Source organism: Pelodiscus sinensis, chromosome 1, assembly GCF_052426305.1.
Source record: "Pelodiscus sinensis isolate ZL-2025 chromosome 1, ASM5242630v1, whole genome shotgun sequence".
Lineage (NCBI taxonomy): Eukaryota > Metazoa > Chordata > Testudines > Trionychidae > Pelodiscus > Pelodiscus sinensis.
In genome coordinates, this window is record NC_143052.1 from 26,399,939 (window position 1) to 26,425,624 (window position 25,686).

General features: G+C 43.9%; 1 protein-coding gene across 2 annotated transcripts in view; it reads left to right on the plus strand.

Moving 5' to 3' along the window:
- Positions 1–711: 711 nt before the first annotated feature.
- The window catches only part of LHFPL3 (LHFPL tetraspan subfamily member 3), a 409,589-nt gene continuing 384,614 nt past the window's right edge, over positions 712–25,686 (plus strand). For both annotated transcript variants that reach the window (XM_075926941.2, XM_075926935.2), the window contains exon 1: positions 712–1,409. In XM_075926941.2, the coding sequence (XP_075783056.1) occupies positions 947–1,409 (463 nt within the window). In that variant the 5' untranslated portion in view covers positions 712–946. The remainder of the gene's footprint in view (positions 1,410–25,686) is intronic.

Here is a 25,686-nt window from a genome sequence, read left to right on the forward strand (position 1 = left end):
CACTGCTCCCCCCCACAAACACAGCCAGTCTGTTCTCCTCACTGCTCCCCCCCCACAAACACAGCCAGTCTGTTCCCCTCACTGCTTTCCCCCCACAAACACAGCCAGTCTGTTCCCCTCACTGCCCCCCCCCCACAAACACAGCCAGTCTGTTCTCCTCACTGCTCCCCCCCCACAAACACAGCCAGTCTGTTCCCCTCACTGCTCCCCCCCCCACAAACACAGCCAGTCTGTTCTCCTCACTGCCCCCCCCCACAAACACAGCCAGTCTGTTCCCCTCACTGCTCCCCCCCCACAAACACAGCCAGTCTGTTCCCCTCACTGCTCCCCCCCCACAAACACAGCCAGTCTGTTCCCCTCACTGCTCCCCCCCCACAAACACAGCCAGTCTGTTCCCCTCACTGCTCCCCCCCCACAAACACAGCCAGTCTGTTCCCCTCACTGCCCCCCCCCACAAACACAGCCAGTCTGTTCCCCTCACTGCCCCCCCCCACAAACACAGCCAGTCTGTTCCCCTCACTGCTCCCCCCCACAAACACAGCCAGTCTGTTCCCCTCACTGCTTTCCCTCGGACGCGGGAGTGGAGCGCGCCAGGCAGCCCCCACGCCAAGGGCAGCTGCCCACCTGAGCGCGCGCCATCAAACCACCCTATCCCCACCCCCCCGGGCTCAGCGCCTGGACGCGGTTGCGCAGCAGCAGCCGGGGCAGCCGCGCGCCTGGCAGCGCCGGGGTTTTTCCTGCACTCGCCCAGTGGCCGCCGCAGCGCCGGGCCGCGGCTACGGCAGCAGGGCGGGCTCTCGCCCGGGCCAGCGGCGCCTGCCGGCTGGGGATGCTCGCCCCCTAGGCGGCGGCGGGGGATGCCGCGAAGCGTGTGACGCGGGGCGGAGGGTCTGGCTGTCGCAGCGCCGGGGCGGGCAGTGCACCGCGCGGGGCTCTCTCGGGGAGGATGCCCGGAGCGGCGGCGGCGACGGCGGGGGCGGCGGGAGCCGCCTCGGCAGCGGCGGGGATGCTGCCGGCACAGGAGGCGGCCAAGCTCTATCACACCAACTACGTGCGGAACTCGCGGGCCATCGGCGTGCTCTGGGCCATCTTCACCATCTGCTTTGCCATCGTCAACGTGGTGTGCTTCATCCAGCCCTACTGGATCGGCGACGGCGTGGACACCCCGCAGGCGGGCTACTTCGGGCTCTTCCACTACTGCATCGGCAACGGCTTCTCCCGGGAACTCACCTGCCGGGGCAGCTTCACAGACTTCTCCAGCCTGCCCGCCGGAGCCTTCAAAGCCGCCTCCTTCTTCATCGGGCTCTCTATGACGCTCATCATCGCCTGCATCGTCTGCTTCATCCTCTTCTTCTTCTGCAACACGGCCACCGTCTACAAGATCTGCGCCTGGATGCAGCTCACCTCGGGTGAGTCAGGGGCCCCGGCGGTGCTGCGGGCGCGGGGAAGAGGCTCATGCCTGCGGGCACCCGCCTCTCGGGGTCCGCATTCGGGCACACAGGGGGATGGTCGTGCTGATCCCCTTCACCAGCACCGGCCGCCGAGCGTTAATCAACAAACAGCCTCTTGGCAGTGAGAAGAAGCCCGGAGAAACTCACCTGTCCTGGGAATCGATACGCCAGGGTTAATATCCCGCCTGCGGTGAAGGTGTTAGGGGGCTCATAGAGAAACGCGCATCCCTGAGGGAGATTAACACTGACGATCAATGGTTAATAAGCCTCCCCGCAGAGATGGCACTATGTGTGTATGTGTATGTGTGTGTACGGGTGTCAAGGCAAAACTTCCATGCGGCAACTGTGCCCGGAGTTAAAGTCACTCCATGGTAGGAGAGAAGCAGGCAGATCAGACTAATACATGAAAAGGCTTAACTGCGTTAACAACTTAGATTGCCTAGCTGTATCAGACCTTGTCTACACTATGACTGTCTGCAATGCACTGAACACATGCTAGAGTAAAGCTTGTTGTTTCCCTTTGCATCCTCATAAAAAACAAATGTGTGTCTTAAAAACACCAGCCCCAATGAGCAGAAATTGTTAAATACATCAGAGAGGAAATTGTAAAACTAAACCATGTAACATCCAACGCAGAACATCCATTTGGAGACGGCTGGCATATTAAGAAGTCTGTTGAAACCATCAGCAAAAATCCGCCCTCTAGTAGACCAAAGGTCATAACAACGGTACGGGAAACCTGGGGATGCTGTGTAGTGGTCACTTAGAACACGAAAGATTGGCTATTGGGGGTTATTTGCAGTATTATTGTAACCTGTTGAAGGTTAGTCCATAGTGTGAATTTCCCTGTAGTTACCAGGAAACCTTTCTCCTTTCAGTGATATCATAGGATGACAGGATGAAGTCTTTTTATTCTTGACAAGCTGTAGGGCAGCTGAGGTCGCTGGATTTTGAGAGTGTGTTTTGAACAAGATTTATTTCCCTCTCTCATGGCAGAAAGATAGAAATCCCATAGTAGGTATTATTTTCAATGTAAAGGTATGCCGACTTCATCTGCAATTCCACAACACAGGCATATTGTGCCTTTCTCAAGAAAGTGCACCGGGAAAAAGGAGATACAGAGAGAGAGTGAGCCCTTGGACTCCCCTAGTATTTCCTCTCTTCATAGGTTTCCAAGTAGGGGGACTGGTATAAAAAAGCTTCGAACAGCCTGTGGAAAATGTTAGGTTTGGAAGCACGAGATAAAGGAGAAATGAATGAGATCCACAGTTTATATGGTAATAAAAGCAATTTTAATAAGAAAAAATGAATTCTGTAATAATGTGGGAAGGACCTGAATATGATATCTAAGTCCAAATCTCACCTGCTCTCCTGCAGAAACCACTGAGGTTTTGCTGTGCAAAAATAAGCTGTGTGGAAGCACAGAGAAATGTCTCCAGATGGGTATTACAATTACTCTTATCCTATCTCCTGAAATCAGCTATATTCATTTCATTTTCACAGCTCTGATTCTTCCACGTTGTTTGTTCACTATTATTTAAGTTGCCATTTACAGTTACTGGGTTGTCATAGAAATTTCTTATCTGTTCAGAATGGGTTTTCAAGCTCTTCACTTTTCTTATGACTCTGTTTATGTATTCTAGGTGTACTCGCAGGTTGTTTTGTTTATAGTGTTTAAGTTTCATTGCAGAATGATGGGCTTCTTTTATCACTTTGGGCCTGATCCTACAGTAAGTTAAACTCAATGGTGATAGATATGGCACTGACTTCTATGAGAATGGGATTTGTCCTATTATATATGCACTGTGTGATATTGGCCACTTTTCCCCCCTCCTATACACTATCTACAAATGTGCTGCTATTAATTTTATGGATCCTCATTGGTGTAGCAAGGTGCAAGCTGCATCCCTTTGCAGCAGTAAAGTCCCCAGTGCTCTGTTGGGAATTTGCTATTTACCAAAGACAGGGGGAGCTTTGAGCTATGGTCAGAGCTCCACAGAAACCTATATGGTAGATGGTGCTGTGAATGTGCATTGAACTGGTGCATCCCCAACTTGCTTTGGTCACGCTCCTTACATAACCAGTGTAGTTAACTTTCCAACACCAGAGACTTTACACAGACAGAAGCCAGTTATGCCAGGAATTAATTTGGCTCTGTAACTTTATTCCTATGCAATTGAGAAAAAATGCTTAGAAATCACAGCACAAATCTGGCCATTTGAAAAAAGAATCCTCTGGCTTAGTACTAAATTGCACGCACACCAGTGTGGCACTGATGACTTGTGTTCTATTTTTCAAGCAAATCTGAAGTGTGAGAGTTTCCAAAGCTCTAAAGCTGGGAATATGAGTTTTACTGTCATCTTCATGGAGTATAATTAAGTCTGTGCTGAATTCTGTTGGAAATCATATGGAAATGAACTTATAATTATTACACTGGTTGGTTATATTTCATTGTCAGCTGTTTGTGACAGCCTTGGGAGATCAAGACTAGACAGATACAGGATACTGAAAGAGTCTGACAAAGTGGCTTGAACAGATATTAGAGCTAATTTAGCTATTATCTGATTATTCAATTTAAAATCAGTCTTCAAGAAAAAGAAATCTGACTGGAAATCCACAATTGTAGATCATTGCAGGTTGGGTGATTTGAAGATTTTATAACAGAGGAAGGTATGTATTTGCTGTGGAATAGAGGTATAACTAGAAAAGAAAATTAGCATTACTCAGTTTCGACGAGCACTGGCACTTTCCCTACAGCTTCTATGGCTTTCTTTTAAGAGTGTAGGTCATTCAACATAATAAGCATACAATGTTGTTCTGATAAATAGAAATTATTATAATAAATAATGTTAGCTAAATATACATATAAGTTTGATTAAGGCAAGAACCAAATATTTTTGAAATAGTAACATATGGATATTCTACTAAAGTGCGGGTGAATATTTTATTTTGGGTTTTATTTCTGCTAGCTCTATAGTGTACAACCACTTTTTGATAATCCTATAATAGAAGAACACAACATAGTGCTTTTATTAAGCCTGGCAATAGAACAGGGGTTACATTTACATATGAGGGATCAAACACAGAGGTTGATACCTTTGATGATACCACATTCATTTCTCATTCAGCCTAGGGGATTTCATTTGAGTTAGGGTGGCAGGGATGGCTAGGATTTTGGTTTTTAAAAGCCTTCAGGACATAGTCTCTCCTACATACATTATTATAAACCAGCAGGATTATATGGCCCTTATTTAACAAAATAATTTGTATTTGAAAAAAGGTAAGTGATATCTGAAACACACACACTTTAATCTTTCTTTCTGAGCATGTAATGCTTGATTAGTGAGAAGAATGTGAAAAAAATTACACTTCAATCTCTCAATTGTGTAGCTACAGAAAGCATATATTAAATTCCTTAATGATTTTTGTCAGTGTTCATACTTTTTTGTCATCACATGCTACTGATATCAATAAGCAATTTCATATGCTGAGAGCCAACTATAAGGGCCCAATTTTCAGTCCATGACCTCTGCTCTTGCATCTGAAAAATTATACATTCAAATATTTACAAATGCACTTTGAACAATTTGAATGCCTGCATGCACACAAGTGTTATTCTCTATACCCATTTTCTGTATTAGAATCTGTATGAACCAAGACCAGGAGCAGGAACAAGTATGTGCTTGAACAACTTTTCCCCATCACATGTGGAAACCTGATGCTTGATGAATAATAAAGAGCAAGACACCCAAAGTATTTTAGGTACCTTAGAGATCAAGTCATGTTTCAATCTTCCTTTTCATAAACTAAAGAAACTGAACTCATTAAATCTCCCACTGTAAGGCATTTTTTTTCCAGTGTAAGGCATTTATGATTGCTTTTGGTGCTTGTTTTTGTTTTGGGTTTTTGGGGGTTACTGTAAATTTGTAAGTTATAGGTAATTTAAACCACGCTCATGTGGAGTGTGTAGCAATATACAAATATAAGGAGCCTGACTCTCTAGTATCATGTACCTTGGATTGTCATTTACATTTGATCTTGAGATAAATCTTTTATGAAAGAATTGGTTATGGAGTTCTCTGAAGTTGTTGACAGTGATATTTACAAATCTTATAATAGTGGGTAAATTCCAGAAGATTGGGAAAAAACAATGTTCTGCTAGTATTTTAAAAAGATAAAAAAGGAAAAACCCAGGTAACTAAGGGTGAGTTACCTTGACATTGATTCTTGACAAGCTTACAGAAAAGCTGATCTAGGATGTAACTGGTGAAGATTTAATGATGGAAACATAACTAATGCCAGTCAGTGTAGTTTATGGAAAATAGGTCTTGTCAAACAAATATAGTTGATATAGTTGATGAGATTACAGATGAGGTTGAGAAATATGGCTGTATTTACATGTTATAAAATGCATGAACTTCTGCAAGATATTTGACTAAATCTCCTATAATATTTTGATTTAAAAATAGCACTACATAAAATAAATGCATCCCATATTAAATCGATTAAAAATTGCCTACCTGATAAATTCTCAAAAAAATGTAAAGTGGGAGTAATTATCCAGTGAAGATGTTTCTAGTGGTGTCCCACAGAGATCTGGTCTCATCCCACTGCTATTCAGTATCTTTTTCAGTGATTTGGAAGAAAATATAACATCATTACTGGTGACATTTGCCGATGACATTAAAATTGGTGAATGGTAAATACAGTAAGGAAAGGACAGTTTTAGAGAATGATCTAAATCATACGTAAAGCTGGGCATACTTGAACAATGTGTTTTAATATAGCCAGATGCAAGTTCCTACCTTTGGGAACCAAGAATGAAGGGTGGGATTTATAGAGAGGAGATTGTGTTATGGAAAGCAATGATTCAGAAGGGGAATTAGGGTCATGAAGGATAACAAACTGAACATGTCCTCAGTTTGATAATGTAGCTAAGAGAGTTACTGTAATTATTTGGATGTATGAGCCAGCACCTATCTAGTAAAAGTAAGGAGGCAGTATTACCACTCTGTACAGCATAAGTGCGACCATTACTTTCACAATGTGTCCAGTTCTAGTACCTATGTTTTGAAGAGGATATTGACAAATTGGAAAGGGTTCATAAAAATGAATGTGAGGTCTGAAATAGACTTGCAACGAGAGTCTAAGGAAGCTGAATCTATTTAGTTTTTCCAAGAGAAGGTTAAGAGGTGACTTGATTGCAGTCTACAAGTATTGACATGGGGACGAGCTTCTGATAGCAGAGGGCTTTTTAATATAGCAAAGAGTCAGTGGATGGAGCTGAAGCTAGAAAAATTTGGACTAGAAATAAAGTGCATATTTTTAACAGTGTGTGTAATAAATCTTGAGAGAAACTTACATAGGGGGTTTGAGGAGTCTCGGTTATTTGAATAGTGGTAGAGATGTAGCCGTGTTAGTCTGGGGTAGCTGAAGCAAAATGCAGGACAATGTAGCACTTTAAAGACTAACAAGATGGTTTATTAGATGATGAGCTTTCGTGGGCCAGACCCACTTCAAGTGGGTCTGGCCCACGAAAGCTCATCATCTAATAAACCATCTTGTTAGTCTTTAAAGTGCTACATTGTCCTGCATTTTGCTTCGGTTATTTGAAGTCTTTAAAACAAGACTGGCTGTCTCTTTCTAAAACATATGCTTATCATGTAGCTTATCGAGAAATTACAGGGCTGATACAGAAAACATCTGGTGAAATTCTGTGGCCTTTGTTATGGAGGAGGTGAGACTAGATTATCATGATTCCTTAAAATCTATAACCAAATTAATGTATAATGGTACTGAAGGAGAATTCTTCATTCACGCCCTTGGTAGCATTTTGCATTCACTTTGCCCTCCTGTTGTATAAATGCAGTGAGTCCACAAGACCTAAGACCATAGGTCAGGCCCAGAACATCCATAAGGCTTTACACAGTTTCAACAGTGATACCAACTCAAGTTAAATTAAACACCTCCTCACCAGACTGAGCTGATTGAGCTTTACAGTTCCTGTTGAGAAAAGTGGGTGGTGGCTCTATTAGGAAACAATTTTGACAAAAGTCACACAGTGCCCTGACTATAGCCCAATGCAAATTCACATTATTGTGGGAGTAGGATACCAAATCTCTGCATAAAGGAGAGGGAGGCTGTGCATTGTGGGGAAAATTAGAAAGTGGCTTATAAGAGAAGTGCAAGTTGGGCTGCTAAACCACTGATTATTTTCTGTGGGGAGACAATGCAAGAACTGAACAGCTACTGTAGATCTGCTACTTTTTTAGTGTCCATGATATGCTCTCACTTCTATTCTGTTGCCTGAGGAGAGATTTTTGTCTTCCATGACACAGCAGAGATTATCAGTGCAAAACCTATTTACAATGGCAGAGCACTGGAGCAAGGCTCTGACACACAGGCTGCATCTAAACTACGAGCCTCTTTTGCACAAGACCCGTTCTTCCTCATTTTTTGTCTACCGTCTCCACAGTTCTTTTTTGTGCAAAAACCTCTTGCACAAAAGGGATCTGAGGAGGAAATGCAAATGAGAGTGTGACCTATGCAAATGAGCACTCCATTTGCATTTCCTCTTGCGGAAGAGGCTCGTAGTTTAGATGCAACCTGAGTGTCATTTTGTTGACATTACATTAATTGGGATGGTTATGGGTGTATTTGTTTGTAAGTTATTAATAGTACATGACCTAGAGCAGTGTTTCTCAACCTTTTTTTTTATAAAGTACCCCTTCTTCAAAAAATAAAAATTATAAGATACTATAAGTACCCCCAATACCTACAGTTTTCAGACACACAGATTTTTTTTCTACAATTGCAACACATTTGTTTAAACAATTTAATCGTAGCCAGGCAGGTGATGAAATTTTTGGGTGTAAAAAATACAAAAATAATAAAGAGCTGTAAAACTAAAAAAAAATTCCAGTTTTCTCCAAATTTCAGTTGTATTTATGTACCCCCGAGACTTCTCTCGAGTACACCTAAGGGTACTCATACCACTGGTTGAGTAACACTGACCTAAAGGGATGTGAAAGATGCATGATATAGATTAAAAGATACATTGGTAGAGGCTATTTGTAGCAGTTTGTGACTCACTACTGCGGTGCTTCCTGCTGGTCATTCTGGGAATTAGCTCAGACCAGCCTCAGAGCACTCTCTCCTGGCACTGGCTATGTCTAGACTGCAGGCTTCTTTCAGAAGAACCTTTTTTCGGAAGAGATCTTCCAGAAAATCTTCTTCCAAAAGAGAGCATCCATAAACAAAAGCACATTGAAAAAGCGATCTGCTTTTTCAAAAGATAGCGTCCACACAGAATGGATGCTATCTCTCATTTAAACTGTGATTATTATGGATGGAGTGGACACCAGGGCACCTGTGCTTTTTCCTCTTTCCTCTTCTTTTGAAAGAACTCTCTCTTCCCCATCCACACATAGCTTTTCCCGAAAGAGCTCTTTCAAAAATAGTATTCTTCCTCATAGAAAGAAGATTACCAATGCCAGAAAAAACCCCTCTGTTCTTTCAATTTGCTTTCAGAAGAACACAACTGCAGTGTGGACGTAACTCAAGTTTTGTCGGAAAAATGCCTATTTTTCCGACAAAACTCTGTAGCGTAGACATACCCCCAGTGTCTCTCCTGCTATTACCTGTCTTTGTGTCCATTCTCTACCACTCATCAGGATCCACGTGGCACCCTTCCCTTAGAGTTCTGCCCCATGGCAGAGCCCCCACTCCGAAGTCCTCCCCTTGTGGGAAAACCCGTTACCCCAAAATGACCACTTGCCTCAGTGACTCACCACTGTTCATCCTCTAACACCTTCTCTCAGGGGCAAACTGCAGTCTGAACTGGCCACTTCATCATTGGCAGTGGGGGTTTGGACTTGTTGCCTTTTTGTGCCCTGGTTGCTCCTCTGCAACCCTAGTATGTCCGTGGACCCCTGTTGCTGGTTCTCAGCCTGGGGTCTGTTCAGGCCTGAGTTCCCATGGTTCATCCTGCCTTTCCCCAGTACTGTTCTGTCCACATTACCTTTTCTAACAGGCATCTAGATCCCTCTCCCTCCAGAGATGGAGCTAGTGTGAATTCCTCGTGGCCAACTATCTTTTTATACAACTGTGCTGGACTCTGATTGGTGGCCACAATCTCTCTCCCAATTGGCTCCCAGCCTCATCCTTCTCCCCGGGCTGTTTTAACACTAGCCATTCCAGTGCAAAGCAACCATTCCATCACACTATTATTAGGTAGCTGAAGGTGAAGTTAGTGTTGAGAGCATGTGATGTTTCTTGTCTTTACAAGTTGGTCATCCTTTATTTGAAGTAAATTCCTATAATTTATTATAAAAATGAGATGAAAAAAACTGTGTCAGTGCTAACAGTGATAAACCTATGTAATTTATTTGTGTGTGTGTTTCAAGAGGCTGATGGAGGATACTTGACCCTGAAGGGTAAAAGTTTAAAAGAATTGGTAGAGCAAGATTGTCCTTGCTTTAGAGCAGGACTACTCAACTTTGGAAGCCCTGGGAGTCACAATGATACTCACAGCGCATGACAAGGGCTGCAACTTAGGTGTGATTGCAGATATATGCAAATATATATGCAAATATATGCAAATAGCCTCTTTCACACTGACGAGCATGAATACAAAACACTTTCCACAAAGCCTCAGCGCTCCTGGCACTTCCTCCCTTGGGCTAGAAATGCCCCAGCCAGCCCATCCACTTACATCTTTCAATGTTCACCCCACCTGGGAGATGCCTTGTCATTTTCAAAGGATCCCACCTGCAGGCTGTGTGTTGAGCCCTGCATAAACCCAAATCGCATCACGGGCCGCAAACAAATGAGCCGCAGGCTACATGTTGAGTAGCCCTGCTTTAGATTGTAATAATTTTTTCCAAATCTTGCAACCCCTTCCTCTCATAGACCGCAAATTGTCTTTCATGAACACACTGGGGGTTGTGACCCATGAGTTGGGAATCACTAAGATAGGGACCAGTGGATCAAAATATTATAGTGCATGAAGCTGTCCAATCAATATGAGAAAGATTCAAGTTATGTGAAAGAAAATAATATTTGAGGGGCAAAAAGAAACCTGAGAGAAAGCATGAGAAAAAGAGAGCATCAAACATGGAACATTGGCATACCAAGTCCTTGTATATGAGTGGTAGGGTTTCAAAAATATTGCCCTATCTCCCAGTAAAGTCCGTGGGAGGTGTATGTGACACTGCATCTTATATTCTTCACAGTGATGTTATTGTGGTATGATTATGACATAATGTATTTTGTGCAAGATGGGTCATGTGAGATGTCACTGAAAAGGTTCCGATTATGATTATCCTATTTGTATGCATATATCATTTCTTTATCTGAAATTGTGAATAGTGTCTATATATCTGTATTTCAAAATGTAGTTACACATGGGGAATGCCCACAAAACCAGATGCTCTCATTCTAGATAGCTCAGTGGGAAAAGGCCTGTTCAAGACAATGAGCCATTAGGAAAGAAAAAAAACAGTAGGCCTTAGGAGAAGCTTATCTCCCTCCCGAGGAGGCTTCCTGAGAATGCTAAAGACAGCCTCTGAGTAATGACTGCTATGACTCTACAAAGACATGTAATATGACCATATGACTCTAGACTTCATGTTGGGATGCCAGTATTTTTGCAGAGACCAGTCTGGGAACTAAGTTTTGAAACAAAATTCTGCAGAATTTGATAACGTCAGTTACTAGCGGCATTGTTAAAAATGCAATGGCAGCATGACAGAGTGGCTAGCTAGAATATGCATCACCATATGGAACAATGTGCAAATCCCAGTTACTAGAAAAGAGAAAATTACAGCTAGAATCCTTAAGAAGGAGAATATAATATACTGTAAGTTCTATGTAACCTAAGAAAGGTATTATCCATCTTCATGGCTGGCAGATTAAGAAATGCAGAAGACTTGAAGCAAGTTGTCCTTCGAATGAGAAGGTCATGTAACATGGGAAAGGGTTACTTTATTTGTTCCAGGAGAAGCCAGATGCAAATTTCTGAATTTCATTTACTATAAAAAGTAGCTGATGGCCTCCATTGAAAGTCGCTTTGACACAAACATGTCATGTGCTATTTCAGAAAAGATAGTTCAATCCAATAACTGAGACTATATCAGAAAGAAAGGGCTGAAGAATAAATGGTGTATGATAAATTATGATAAATAGTTGATGAGATGTCACATTTCATCCTCCTCCTTTTCCTGGTTATGTTTCAGATGCTATAAATATGTGGGAGAATAAGATAGACATAGACCTTACAAGATCAAATTAAATTGAACTAAATTAAGATATTTAGAAAATATCACTCGCAATATCTTGTTTTTTATTGGCACAGAGCCAAAAGCTATTTGCTGTATTTGCACATATAGCCTGTTGAATGAGACAAGTAGCCTCGTGTGAGTAATGTGAGCAGAATCATAAGATTGTGCCCTGAATCTGCATGTGGAAGTGATCTTAATTTCAGTTCAATAATGTTATGTACTGTATTGTGTTGTTGTAGATATAGATCTTGTTGTTACAGTAACTGAGTTAGGTCAGTAGGGGTCAGCCCAGCCAAGTTGAGCTGGTTCTAATTAGTTCTCAGTTATAGAATAAATGGACACTTGCAACTGCTCAAGCTCTCTGTGTTTCCAGTGATTTCTTTCTAAACTGTGGAACTCCAAATGATATAACAAATAACACTTCCTTGATATGAGGAGCTATTTATGTTTCAGGAAGTATAAACCCCAAAATAGGAACAGGCCCCTCAGGGTCAGGGATATGGGGTAGAGAAGGGATGTGCTAGCAGAAGCATATTATTATTCCTTAACAGCAACATCAACCCTGTGAGGAATATGCAAAAAGTTATTGTATCTTAAAATCTCCGTGCATCAGGGAACATCCTCCTGATTCTCCATCTTCTAAGGGTGAGTGGGCAAGAGAAGCCCTCTCAGAAATTATATTGGAAGGGCTCAGAAAATAGTGTGAAGCACAAGGTCTCTGCATGTGTGACTCCTGTGCCTTTGGTAGATTCCTAGAGATCAGTAGGTTTCAGGGCAGTCTGTGCCTGTTCTGTCCCAGGCTGGAGATTCAGCAGCTGTTGAAACTGATTAGTGGCTGATTTCAGGAAGCTGGGGGCAGAGCAATTCTGCCTCCAGCTTCCTGTAGTCAGCCCCTGGTCAGTTTCAGCAGCAGCGGCTGAATCTGGAGCCTGTTCCGACTTACATACAAATTCAACTTAAGAACAAACCTATAGTCCCTATCTTGTACGTAACCCAGGGACTGCCTGTATATAGCTTTTTCTAGGGTCACACTGTGCTTATAGATTTATGCTTGGTGCATACATGTGCACTTCCCTCATTCCTCCCACCCATCACTCAGCAAGCCCTCTTAGTGCAAACTCCTACGCATGTTAGGTTAACCCGATATCTCTGTTAATTGAATTTTTAATTGTGTTCACCCCAGTCTCAGAGAAGTTTGTGTCCTGAGCAGTCAACAGTACCTCTCCACAGAACATAAATATAAAGCTGTTGGCACATGACCAGTAGTTAGGCAGATGGCCTGGTGGTTGCATCAGCTTTAATTTCAGAATCCATTTGTGAGGAACTGCAAGTCCAGATGAATGCTCTTCTCTATTCTATTTCATTTACGGTGCTCATCACCACATTATGCTTACTTTCTAGTTAAAAATAAAAAAGTGACATAAACAATGTCTGTCAGGCAAATGGGCTTTCTTTCTGTCCCTCCCCCAATTAATTTCCATTTCTGTCTTGCATTCTGACCAAAAAAGAGCTATTATTTTCCTTCTTCCCCAGGAAGATGATCTAATGGGATCACAGGACACTGCATTAAGATCCACCATAGCAGCTTTTTGAACTCCCAGTATACATGTAAACTGAGATGTATATTAGAGAGATTAATCTTTATAAAAAAATCTACTCTTGATTGTATAGTAATAAAGGGAGTTATAAAACTGATCTTTAAATCTGTTTAAACAATTTAGGGCTTCAAAAAAGGTTTCTGTTTACAAACTGCAAATTATACAAAATCTTTGGCACAGCACTGCTAAGAATGTTACTTTGGGAAGGTGCTCCTTGTCTTCAACATAGCATAATTATTATTATGTCAGGCTGCTATGGAAACTATTTTACTAAAGATCAGAGTAAGGAGGCAACCAGAATCCTTCTAACTTTTTGACATTCAGTTTACCACTGGACTCTTCTAATTTCACCAAGAAGGCTGGTGGTGACTGGATGCCTAACATAGTGAATGCTAGTAAAAATGGGGTAGGTTCAGAAGTTAAAGTAGGAAAGGAACAAGTTAAAAATTATTTTGAGAAGGTAGATGTCTTCAAGTCAGCAGGGCCTGATGAAATACCTTCTAGAATATTCAAGGAGCTGATAGGAGGGGCATCTGAGCCTTTAGCTACCATCTTTGAAAAGTTTTGGGAGTCAGAAGATATTCCTGAAGACTGGAAAGGGGCAAATATAGTGTCCATGTATAAAAAGGGAAATAAGAACATCCCAGGAAACTACAGACCAGTCATCTTAACTTCTGTGCCAGGAAAGGTAATGAAGCAAATAATCAATACATTAATCTGCAAACGTCTGGAAGATAAGATGTGATAGGTAACAGCTAGCATGGATTTGTAAAGAACAAATCATATCAAACTAATCTTATAGCTTTCTTAGATAGAATAACATGTCTTGTGAATAAGGGGGAAGCTGTAGATGTGGTATACCTAGACCTTAGTAAAGCATTTGATATGGTCTTGCATGACCTTCTTATCAATAAAGTATGGAAATACAGTCTAGATGGGGCTACTATAGGGTTGGTGCATTACTGTCTGGATAACCGTTCTCAGTTACTGTCATGTTGGAAGGGCATAACAGGTAGGAGTTTGCAGGGGTCTATTTTGGGACTAGTTCTCTTCAATACCATCATCAATGATTTAGGTAATGTCATACAGAGTGTGCTTATTAAGTCTGCAGATGATAACAAGCTGGGAGAGGTAACAAGTGCTTTGGAGGATAAGGTCATAATTCAAAATGATCTGGGAAAACCAGAGAAATGGTCTGAGGTAAATAGGATGAAGTTTAATAAGGACAAATGCAAAGTAATCCACTTAGGAAGGAACAATCAGTCTCACACATACAGAATGGGAAGTAACTGTCTAGGATGGAGTACTTCAGAAAGGGATCTAGGGTTCATAGTGGACCTTAAGCTAAATGTGAGTCAACAGCATGAGGCTGTTGCAAAAAAAAGCAAACATGATTCTGGGGTGCATTAACAGGAGCATTGTAAGTAAGGCATGATAAGTCATTCTTCCACTCTACTCTGCACTGATTAGACCTCAGTTGGAATATTGTGTCTAGTTCTGGGCACCACATTTCAAGAAAGATGTGGAGAAGTTGAAGAGGGTTCAGACTAGAGCAACAAAAATGATTAAAGGTCTAGAGAACATGACCTATGAAGGAAGACTGAAAGAATGGGGTTTGTTTACTTTGAAAAATAGAAGACTGACAGGAGACATGATAGCAGTTTTCAAGTACCTAAAAGGATATTACAAAGAGGAGGGAGAAAAATTGTTCTCGTTTTCCTCTGAGGATATAAAAAGAAGCAATAGCTTTAAATTGCAGGAATGGAGGTTTAGGTTGGACATTAAGGGCACGTCTACACAGCAGTGCTAAAGCAGAAATAAGCTACATAACTTGAGCTACTTCAATTGACTAGCTTAAGTCAAAATAGCTTATTTCGGCTTCTGGCACTGTCTACATAGCAGGAAGTCTGAGGAAGAGCGCTCTTCCTCTGATTTCCCTTACTCCTTGTAAAATGAGGGCTATAGTAGTCAGAATAAAAAGTCCTCCAACTCTACATTATGTCAACATTATGTCAAAACAACTGCTTGTAATGTAGACGTGGACTATGTTATTTCAGAATAACTGATGTTATATTCCAAAATATAACACTGCTGTGTAGACATATCCTAAGAAAAACTTCTTAACTGTCAGGGTGGTTAAATATTGGAATAAATTGGCTAGGGAGATTGTGGAATCTCTATAATTGGAGATATTTAAGAGCAGGTTAGATAGACATCTGTCAGGGATGATTTAGATAGTGCTTGGTCCTGCTGTGAAGGCAAGGGACACAACTTGATGACCTCTTGGCCCCTTCCAGTTCTAGTATTCTATGATTGATTCTATGTGTTAGTATGTTTGTATTGCACGTATTATCTAATGCAGAAGGCATGAGCCTGACCCTGAACTCCCTCACTCAGGCAAATTCAAAGGCATGCAGGGGGAAGGACTGCAGCTTTAAGTTGTATATGTCTATATTTGTTATTATTTTTCCCCCTCCATACTTCTGAGTTATCTTGTTCCCTGGTTGTCTGTGTGTGTGAGAGAGAAGAGGGAACTTTTCTCAGAAAGGACAAAAAGGTAACATAATGAACCTAAGAACCATACTGTGAACATACATGAACCTGAACAATTAATATTTAAAATTCTCACAAGAAGGTCTGGTGTCTTGGTATCTAGGGTAGATTCCTGGCCTCACTGATATAAATACCAATATTCCCATTGGCTTCAATGGTCTAGGACGTCACCCCAGTATTTAAAATAGTGAAATTCAGATATATAATTAAGATTTCAGTGAGTTTTAATTACATATGATAATGCAGAGTTAAAGGTTGGGCCCTAGTTTAAATTTAAACTTATTTCCTGATTTATAGTGCTTACTTAGGGGTTAATTACACCATCTCTGTAATGTATTTTATTTTTAATTGCTAATACATACTTCTAAATTTAGTTCCACCGTAACATAGTTTTTATCTGGAATTAAAATAAAGACACAGCCTTAAAAAGTCATGTTTCTGAAGAGTTACTAGCAAGCATTGATGTCTCTACTATACAATATTGTACCCACTATTAATTCCCATATTGTATGGCATTCTAGCCACATATCACTACACACTTCAAATGTACTAACTTACTGTATAACCAAAGGAATTAAAGCATCATTGTATGGTTAATACAGTATCATGAGAGAAAATGTATCTTTATGATGCAGATGTAAAGGTCATGATTTCCCAGTCAATTTTATACACAGTGCAGTCTGTTTAAAGAAGGATGTAAGTTAATTTGGTATATAAGACATTGCCAGTGTGTAGCCAAATTAGTATATAGTGACATACAATATGGTGGGAGTTAATAGATACTGTAGCACTGTAGATTACAATAGAAGTGTAGTGCCAGCAAAATGATTTGATTAGTCTGTAGCCAGTACGCCAGATTGTTACATGCTGTAAAATGCATACCCAGGTATTGTATAACAAGATCTATCGCAGGAACTGCACTCTGCAGCAAATTACAGAGAGAGCCCAGATTGTAAAATTGAGTGCAATATCATTTTTTAGACAATACAGTGTAATGTAAGTCTGTAACTAGAAAGTACAGTGTGAGTCATTTTGCAGAAAAATATATATCAAGAGCCTGTTGCCCTGAGTCTGTGGCTATATCTACACTACAGCGTACTTCTGCTCATGTATACGTACTCTCTTTAAGGTAGCAAAAGTGTAAATAGTGTTACTGTGAGAGCATTGATAGCAACAGCAGAGGCATGGCTGAGCTGTGCCTTGTACACACGTACCTGATTTCAGTCAGGTTTGTATTGGTGTGGCTTAGCCGTTTCTCTACAGTTGCTGCAAGAGCTACACTTCTTGCTACACCTGCGCTAGCTCAATGAGAAGTAGCATGAGCCTGTGTATGTGAGCAGGAAACTCATGCCCTTAGCTTGTTGCATAGACATAGTCTGTGTGAAGAAAAAGGCCTGAAAAAGGAAAGTGTGGTATGTGCACATCTACCATGAGGCATTGATAAATTGCTAATTATAGTGATTAAGTAAATGGTCTATTAGTGCTTTGCTCAGCTCTGGTCCACTTACCTTCTGAAAAACACCAATTTGTTGAAGTCTCCAAACTGTGAGCTGGTCTAAGATGACATGATTCCTAGTATTCCCATCACTGTCTCCATTATCTTCTGTCTTTTCAGCCCCTTCCACTCTGTTCTGCCCAGGCCCACTGATGGAGTGTGGGAGGGAACAAAGGGGACAACTGTCCTGGGGCCTGGTAATTGAAAAGGTCCCAGGACTCCTAGCCACTGCTACTATCCTTTGAATTGCCGCCGGAGCCCTGTGCAGCATGCTCCCGAACCCTGGATGGTGTAGGGGAAAGTTCTGAAAGACTGGTGGGGGGAAGTTAGTCCCAGCCTCATCCCTTCCACCCAAGGCTCTGCCCCTTCTAGGAACATGGCGCCCGCTCCCCTGCCTGGCCCAGAGGCCTAACTAGTCTGTCAGCCCCCCTGGTTCTGCCCTGCCCTCTCTCCAGTTGAATGCTATACCTGTTTAGACTCTAGCTCCTTGGGACAGGAACTATCATTTAGTGTGTGTTTGCGCAGTGCTCAGCACAGTGCTCAGCACAGTGCAGTCTTGATCCTCATTGTGGCCTGCAGTCTCTTGTAGCAATACCATGTATAGTAATAATTGTAAGCTATTTTTATGTTAGTGGTGTCTGAATGGCCCTTTGCATACATGGTATCTGGTCAGCAATGGCAGTAACTGTGTGCAAAAGTAGGCCTACTCTGTGACTTTGGGTATGTATGTTTGATGGGATTTATAAACCCCACACCAATGATGAAAGCATTAAAGAGCTGCTGTGGTCAAGGCTGGCTCCATCTAGGCTGACCAGACATTCCACTTTTTTAGGCACTGTTCTGATATTCAGGGTTTTCTCTTATACAGATGTCTATTACCCCTTAGTTCTTGTCCCGTTTTTTTCACATTTGCCATATGGTCACTCTAGCCCTGCCTCTTTGACCCTGCCAATCATGTCAGGGGTGGAATAAAAGCGTAAAAGCAGGAAATTCCAGACAATTGAACAGCTCTAGAAGGGAGTAGACTATGGCTCTGCATCCCCCAGGATAGACTCCTGGAAGCATTCAAGGAAACTACTCTGAAGAAGGCCACTCACCAATTTCTCTGTGTCTACAAGCAGGTAAGATAACCTTGGCAAACTCACAGCAAGCAATTAGGCAGTTGGTACCATTACCCTCTACCCCATTATAGAGACTTTGATGGGTCAGTTGACCTACTGGTTAGCATCCATAGCACCAACTTCCTGTTGGTAGGCTTCGCAGTCCAGTTCCTCTCTTACTTAGAGGTGCAGTAAGGTGGGCAGGAGGCTTATGGCCCTCCTGTACTAGGAGCACTTGATAGGGGAGCCTGGCCCACCCCACTCCACTAGGAGGGTCAGCAGTATCTGGCTCCCAAACTCGCTTCCAAGCTCCCTTCCCTTGGATCACTTCCTACCATTTACCTTTCTCCACCAGCCTCCAGTCCAATGGAAGGCAAAAGGAAAAGCAGAGCCTTCAAGGAAGGTCCATTCCTCCCACCCCCGGTTTTCCCTCTTCTGAGCTAGATTGCTCTCTTTTCAATCCTTTCTGCAGTTGGAGCAAGCTCTGAGGGCTGTGGCAAGGACTGGCCTTTAACCCCTTCAGGTCTAGTGTGGGGGAGGGGTCTGTAAACCTCTTTTGGGGTTAGGTAATCTAGGACTATACTAAAGGAACTAAGAGCGTGGAAGCCAGGAGCCTTATCTCTTCAAACACAGACTGTTTGACTCAATTTTGTGTTTTACAGATTCCTACATAGGCAGACAGGGGCACTCTAAGTGTAAGCGGGGGAATGATCCCGCTATTGTGGGGAACTTTCCTGGCTTCTATACACCCCGGTGAAATGAACCAGCGAAAGGATCTGAGTCCCCGCTCCCACTTCCTTTACCCCACGGCTCCCTGATCCTGAGGGCTCCCCCTCCACTCTCCGGAGTAGCAGAGCCCTTGAAACCCCAACAAGGCAGGGCCCAGGTTTCCTGGGGCTTAATCCCTGACCTTGTAGTCACTAGGGGCAGGAGTTAGGGTGTCCCCACTCCGAGGTGCTCTCTTTACACTGCAGGCCTTCTTGGCCCAGTGATCACTTCATAAGGTTCAAAGCAAATACAATTTATTAAACATCAACTGATTAAAGAGAAAAGAATAAGACAAAATGAGAATGGTTAAATGAGAACACACAGCCCTGCTCTGTAGCACAGGGACATCAAAACAGCAGTCTGCAGGGTGTAAGGACAGTCCACAGTCTCTTTCTTAGAGGCCCTGGATATGCTGCAGGGGGCTACAGGCTGGACACGCTAGCTCTGGTAGTGACCACACAGTCTCAAGCTCGAAGTGGCCAGACCCCTCTCCCAGTCCAGAGCCTTTCCCCACACTTTGCTCGTCCCAGGTGCTCACCACATCCAGCTGCAGGCTGTGCTGCTTGGCCAGTTCCAGCTCCTTGTGTTGCTTCTCTGTTCCTTTTGGCTCTGAGCACTGCCAGTCTGCTGCTCAACACAGGCTCTGCACTCCCTGTGCTGTGTATGCCTGGATCTTCTGCTGCAAAAACTGCCCCTCAGCACAGCTTGCACTCCTCTTAGCAGTGTCTCAGCTCTCTGTTCCTTTTGCAGGACTTCTTCATACAGCTTGCACTGCTCTTTTCAGCTCTCTGTCTTTGCAGGACCTCTTCTGCACACAGCTTGTTTGTTCAGAGACAGAGCCAGAACAATCCCAGCTCACAGGGAGGACGGGGCCTGGCCTCTCCCCTTCCTCACTGGCCTGTCCAACCTGTCAATCAGGCTGAGCTGGAGTGTTGGCTGCTTTCCATTGTCTCTGGGGTCAGTCAGTCTCATGAACTCTTCCCCTTCAGATACTGCGAGCTGGCAAACCAAAAACTCCCACAGAGTTTTAGTAAGGGGTAACAGTCCCCTTACATAAGGATTTTTAAGTGTCCAGACAGTAGTGGATGCCTGTCAGCAGCCCAAGAACAAGTCACTTTACCTTTCGTTACCTTAGGGGTTTTTTTTTTTTTTTTTTGTCATTAAGAACAATGATACTGAATCATTGACTTCAAAAAGTGCCATAGAAGAATCAAAATATTTTATTTATTAAGTATTAATTCATGTAATAATAATGTATTTTATGTATTAATTGAATACAATTTTTTGCATACAAATTTCTGGTATTCTTTGTAGAATGTGGCCCCTTAAGCTTATAAAAACTCAGAGATCCCCAGGAAACATTTGACAAGTTAACACACAGCATTGAAATAGTAAATTCATTAAATATTTCAAATACAATTGTGTGGTACATGTGCAAAATCTCTACATTTTTCAGGGCAGGCAGTGTTGCTTAAAAATAAGGAGCCACTGAGTATTTTATATGTTGATGGATAGTTTATCAGAAGTAGACTTCTAAATAGCAAAATGCACAATTGCTATGCTGCAAGATATGAGGGTGTAGAAAAAGTGGAGAAATTGACCCATTCTGAAAAAAAAGCCTGCTCCTGTTGTTCTATTCATAGGGTAATTAATCTAACAATTTCCATGAATGGAAGTATAAGGATGAGGGTCTGAATGAGCTCCTCCCTTGATATGTAATGATGAACTAGGGGAAGATACTCAAAGAGCAGACCATGTTTGCATAGGCATGCCTACTCTGCCTAGGTGTGAAGCAGATGAAGCTGCTTTACCATACCCGTTTTGGCTGGTTTTGGGGTGCAAATATTTGAATGCAGGGGGTAGTGAAATGTTGGTACTCATATTGTACAAGTAAAAAGCAGCAGAACTGTGCTTGGCATGCCATGATTAAGTCCTGGGCACCATGTAATCTGCCCCTCTCCAGAACTTAATGATAGAGCTGATTAGACTCAATTGAGAGTTTGTGTGTGTGGTTTGTGTTGCTTAACTGACATTGCTGCTGATCAAGTCTAGGGGCTAAAACTAAGACCTTGTGTTAGGATAGTTAAAGACAACTCAGAATTCACTGGTTGTGAGGTTCTGCACTAGCTGCTGAAATCACAGAGAACTGAAATCTGTAAAATACAGCTTAGGTAGCAGAATGCGGGAGCAACATGTGGTGATGGGTAGGGGCAGCAGGCAGCAGTGGCAGAGAAACATTGGCAACTGTAAGTCAATTGCAGAGCCAGCAGCAACTCATTGCTCAGTGCTCACTAGGTCCTCACTGGGGGTGAGAGATGAATCTCTGTGACTGCACCTCTGAACTCCATGTATTCACTAACCAAGGACAGCCAACTGAATGGATTGCAGTAGAGAGAGACGGGAGTGGTGTATTAAGAGATGTTCATTGGTCAGACTTTTATACTGTCAGGTGAAAAACTGAGGCAAAGCACACTGCCCAAGATACTACATGGTAGGTGTTTGTTTATGGCCACACACTTTACAATTGTGGGTGGGATGTTTTGCCAAATTAATATTGGGACTCCTTTTTATCCTGTATTAAGTTTTATTTTGTTGTACATGCAGAGGAGAATTGTTTGCCTCTTTGAGGTTCCCAGTGGTGTTCTGTTTAGTTTTCCTAGATTATGAGCAGGGGTGTAAAAACTGCCTACAATAGTTAACCTCTTAACTAGTTGTTTGATGGGTTAACCATATTCCATGGCTGGTGGGGGCTGCTCTGGTCCCACTGTGGCTGTGAGCAGGGGGCTACTACAGCCCACTGTGCTGCGGGCAAGGTTCAGCAGGGGATGCTCCCGTGCACTGCGCTCGCAGGCAGGGGGCTGCTCTACCTGGGTCCACTGCAGCCTCGGGCAAGGTCCAATCAGCAGGACCAGTTAACCAGTTGCCTTGTAACAGATACCTGGTTAACCTCTTACATTCCTAATTACAAGGTGGGGGCTCAAACTTATTCTGTTATGTGGAGTTAACCTAGGTCATTGTTGCTGCCAGCTCCACCTGGCAGAAGGGTTACAGAAGATGGAGAGAATCAAACGTATTTATGATGGCACAGCATTGTGTGCAACCAGCTGTAGCATGACAAGCAATGACATGCCTATACCAACATATTGGATTGTTATTTAAGATAGCATATTCTGTATGTTTATCTCTGTGCTAATGAGGGACTCAGTTCTGCTTTGACATCTGTCACATTGCAGTCATGACAGTAGAGATACACATTCAAGAACAAAATTTATGGGCATTATTTAAACTTCTTGCTCTGTACACAGATATATCTATGCGTGATACTACAAATTCAGTCCAGCCAGCCTTTTCCCATTAATAATAGGATTTGAATGACCTGATAACATTTTAAGGTTTGATGTTCACAAAATAGATCACATAACTTGAAATGTATCAGTTCAGGCACTTAAGTACTAAGGCTCTGATCCAGGGAGAGCCATGAAACAAAGACAAGTGACTGACACCTGAAATTTAGATTGTCCTATTTTCTTGGTCACTAGGGGTACATCTACACTACAACGTTAATTCGAACTAACTTCATTCGAATTAGTTAATTCAAACTAAGCTAATTCGAACTAACGGATCCACACTAAAAAACTAGTTCGAATTAGCGTTTTGCTAATTCGAACTAGCATGTCCACATTAAGTGGACCCTGAAGTGGGGTTAAGGATGGCTGGAAGCAGTGCCGGCAGGGCATCAGAGGAGGACTTAGAGCGTGGAGATGCTGTCTCAGGCTAGCCCAGGGCTGTGCTTAAAGGGACCCGACTCCCACCCCGGACAGACAGTTCTCAGGGGTGCCCCGCTTGCAAAGCAGTCCTGGCTTGGAGTGCCCGGACTACCCACACTGGGCACATCACAGCACTCGGCCATCAGCCCGGCTGCTCTTGCCGCAGGCTGCCATCTGGGGAGAGGGGGTAATTGGGGGGCTACAGGGATAATTTCAGCCAAGACCACCTGTGGGACACTCCCCTATGTCTTTCCACAAGAGGCCCCTGTATTGCCCCATGTGCCTTGCCCCCCCCATCCCTTCTCCTGCCCTCCCTTTTCCCCTCTCCTGCAGAATACATTTAAAAAAGCCTTTTTGTTTGGAAAAAACAACAGTTTATTTGTGGGATATACAGCAGGGGAGGGACTGGGGAAATAATCTGGAAATGGGGATTGAGGAGGACAGGAGAGGAGTGCTCAGGGATGGGACTGGGACTGGCACCTGCCTCAGGTAGGTCAGGAGGCTTTGGCTGCCCAAGAGGTTCCACTTCCACATGTTCGGGGGCCCCAGCGACCCCTGGGGGACTAGGAGGAGAAGCCCAGGGGTGGATGCAGGTGTGGGGAATTGAGGGGAGGTGGCCAGTGGCCTGCTCTATGCACATGGCCATGCACTCCATCAGAGAGGTTACAGAGGAGGACATGGCCTCATGCTAGTGCTCCATGTGGTCCCACATGGCCTTCTGCTGCTCCCAGTCAGCCCAGTGCTCCTACTGGTCGGTGGCCTGCTCCCAGTGCTCCTTGTTAAACTCCTGGATGAGGGACTGGAAGCAGGTCCTATGGTTCCCAGCAGGTCTTCATGAGTTCACTTTCTCCGGCGGATCCCATGGAGTCAGGAAGATGGCGTGGGAGGTGGTGGACATGGCACGCTCATAGCTGGCTCAGCTGTGAAGAAAAGTTACAAGGGCAGTTGTCCCAGGAGATGCTATGTATGAATCTTAGCCCTAATCTCTGCACTGACACTGAAGGTCTCGGTTCACATGATGGCAATGTGCTTTGAGCAAGGCCATCTGTTGCTTAGACAGTGGGCACTTTCCGGCAGGGCACAGACATCCCAGGGGAGCCTTGCTAGCCCCATGGCCCAGGGACAAGCAGGCATGGAAATGTGCAGGCCATGTAGGCCAGGAGCCTATGGGTGGAAGTGGGGAACAGGGCAGCTTGGCTTCCTTCCATGTCCCACACAAATCAGGTATGGCACTGGCGGCATCCTGCAGAGAGAGAACTTCTGTCCCTGCCTGCTGGAGAAGGGTGTGTGTGCGTGCTGAGGGGTGTGTGTATGAGCAGCAGAGGCTGCTTGCCGGAGAGAGTGCTAGTAGGGTCTCCTCTACTTCTTCCCCAGCAGATTCCCATGGAGGGGATTGGTCTCCTCCACATCACCACGCTTGTCCGGGAGCAGATGCTGCCCAAGTGTGGGCATGAGCCTGTGCCATATGTGGCACTGCTGTGTGTGTTTCCATGACCCCAGCCTCCTTAGTGGTAGCTTGTCGTGGGAAGATGTTGCACCACAGAGGCCAGAATAAGGCAGGCCTCCCAGGCCTTGTGAGAAGGAGCAAGGGGTTCCCGTATGAGAGTATCATGGGGCTGAGTGCTCCAGACTGGCACTCCATGTGCACAGATTATGTGACCCCAAGGCCAAGAAAGCTGAGTGAGGAGCATGCAGCCCCTTGCAGCCTGCAGCCTGCCCTAACGTGTCTATAGGGAAAGTTATGAAACTCACCTGAAGTGTCTGCACTGGGATTGTCCGAGGCCTGGGAGACATCGGAGGGTTGCAGGGAGGCTACTCCAGGGTGAGGAGCGGCTCCTGGCTGGTGGCATGATGTTCTGGCTGGCCTGCTCCTCCTTGTCCTCCACAACTCTGCCCGGGGAGTCTGACGCTGGGTGTGTCCTGGCTGGACTTGATGATGATGGGCTGGAGGTGACAGGCTTCACCTCCCAGGATGGCATCCAGCTGCTCGTAGTTGCAGCAGGTGTGAGGAACCACCCCAGAGTGTCCACTTTCTTCCCTGGCCTTATTGTAGGCCTGTTGGAGCTCTTTTATTTTCATGCAGACTTGGTCGAGGGTTCGCATGTGTGCTTTTTCCACCAGGCTGGCAGCCATCTGGTCATACACAGCTGCATGCCTTCTCTGGTGTGGAGAACCTGGAAGTTGGTCTCCTCTCCCCAGACCCAGGATCTCCACACCAATCCAGGCCAGTGCCCTCTTTCACCCCTTGCCAGGGGCAGCCAAGGGTGCTGTGGCAGTGCTAGCAGCCATAGGGGACTCAGAGGGAGTGCTGGGGTCAGCTCTCCTTGTGCCACAAGCTCTCTCTCTTCTGCCTGCAGCTTTCAGCTTGCAGGAGAAGAGGAGTATTAGAGTTGTCAGGTGTGGCCAGAGCAGTCACAAATGCAGCTATGAGAGGCCTCTGGAGCCAATTATTTTGAAATAGCAGCAGCTGAGTGTCCACACTAACGCTGTTTCAAAACAACAATTTTGAAATATGGATAATTCTCGATGGAAAGCTGGAGTTATTATTTTGAAATAACCAGTCCATTATTTTGGGCTAGGTAGTGTGGACATTCCTCTTGTTATTTTTAAATAAGGGGAGTTATTTTGAAATAACTCCTTAGTGTACAGTAGGGCTAAGAGTGTTTACAGACTA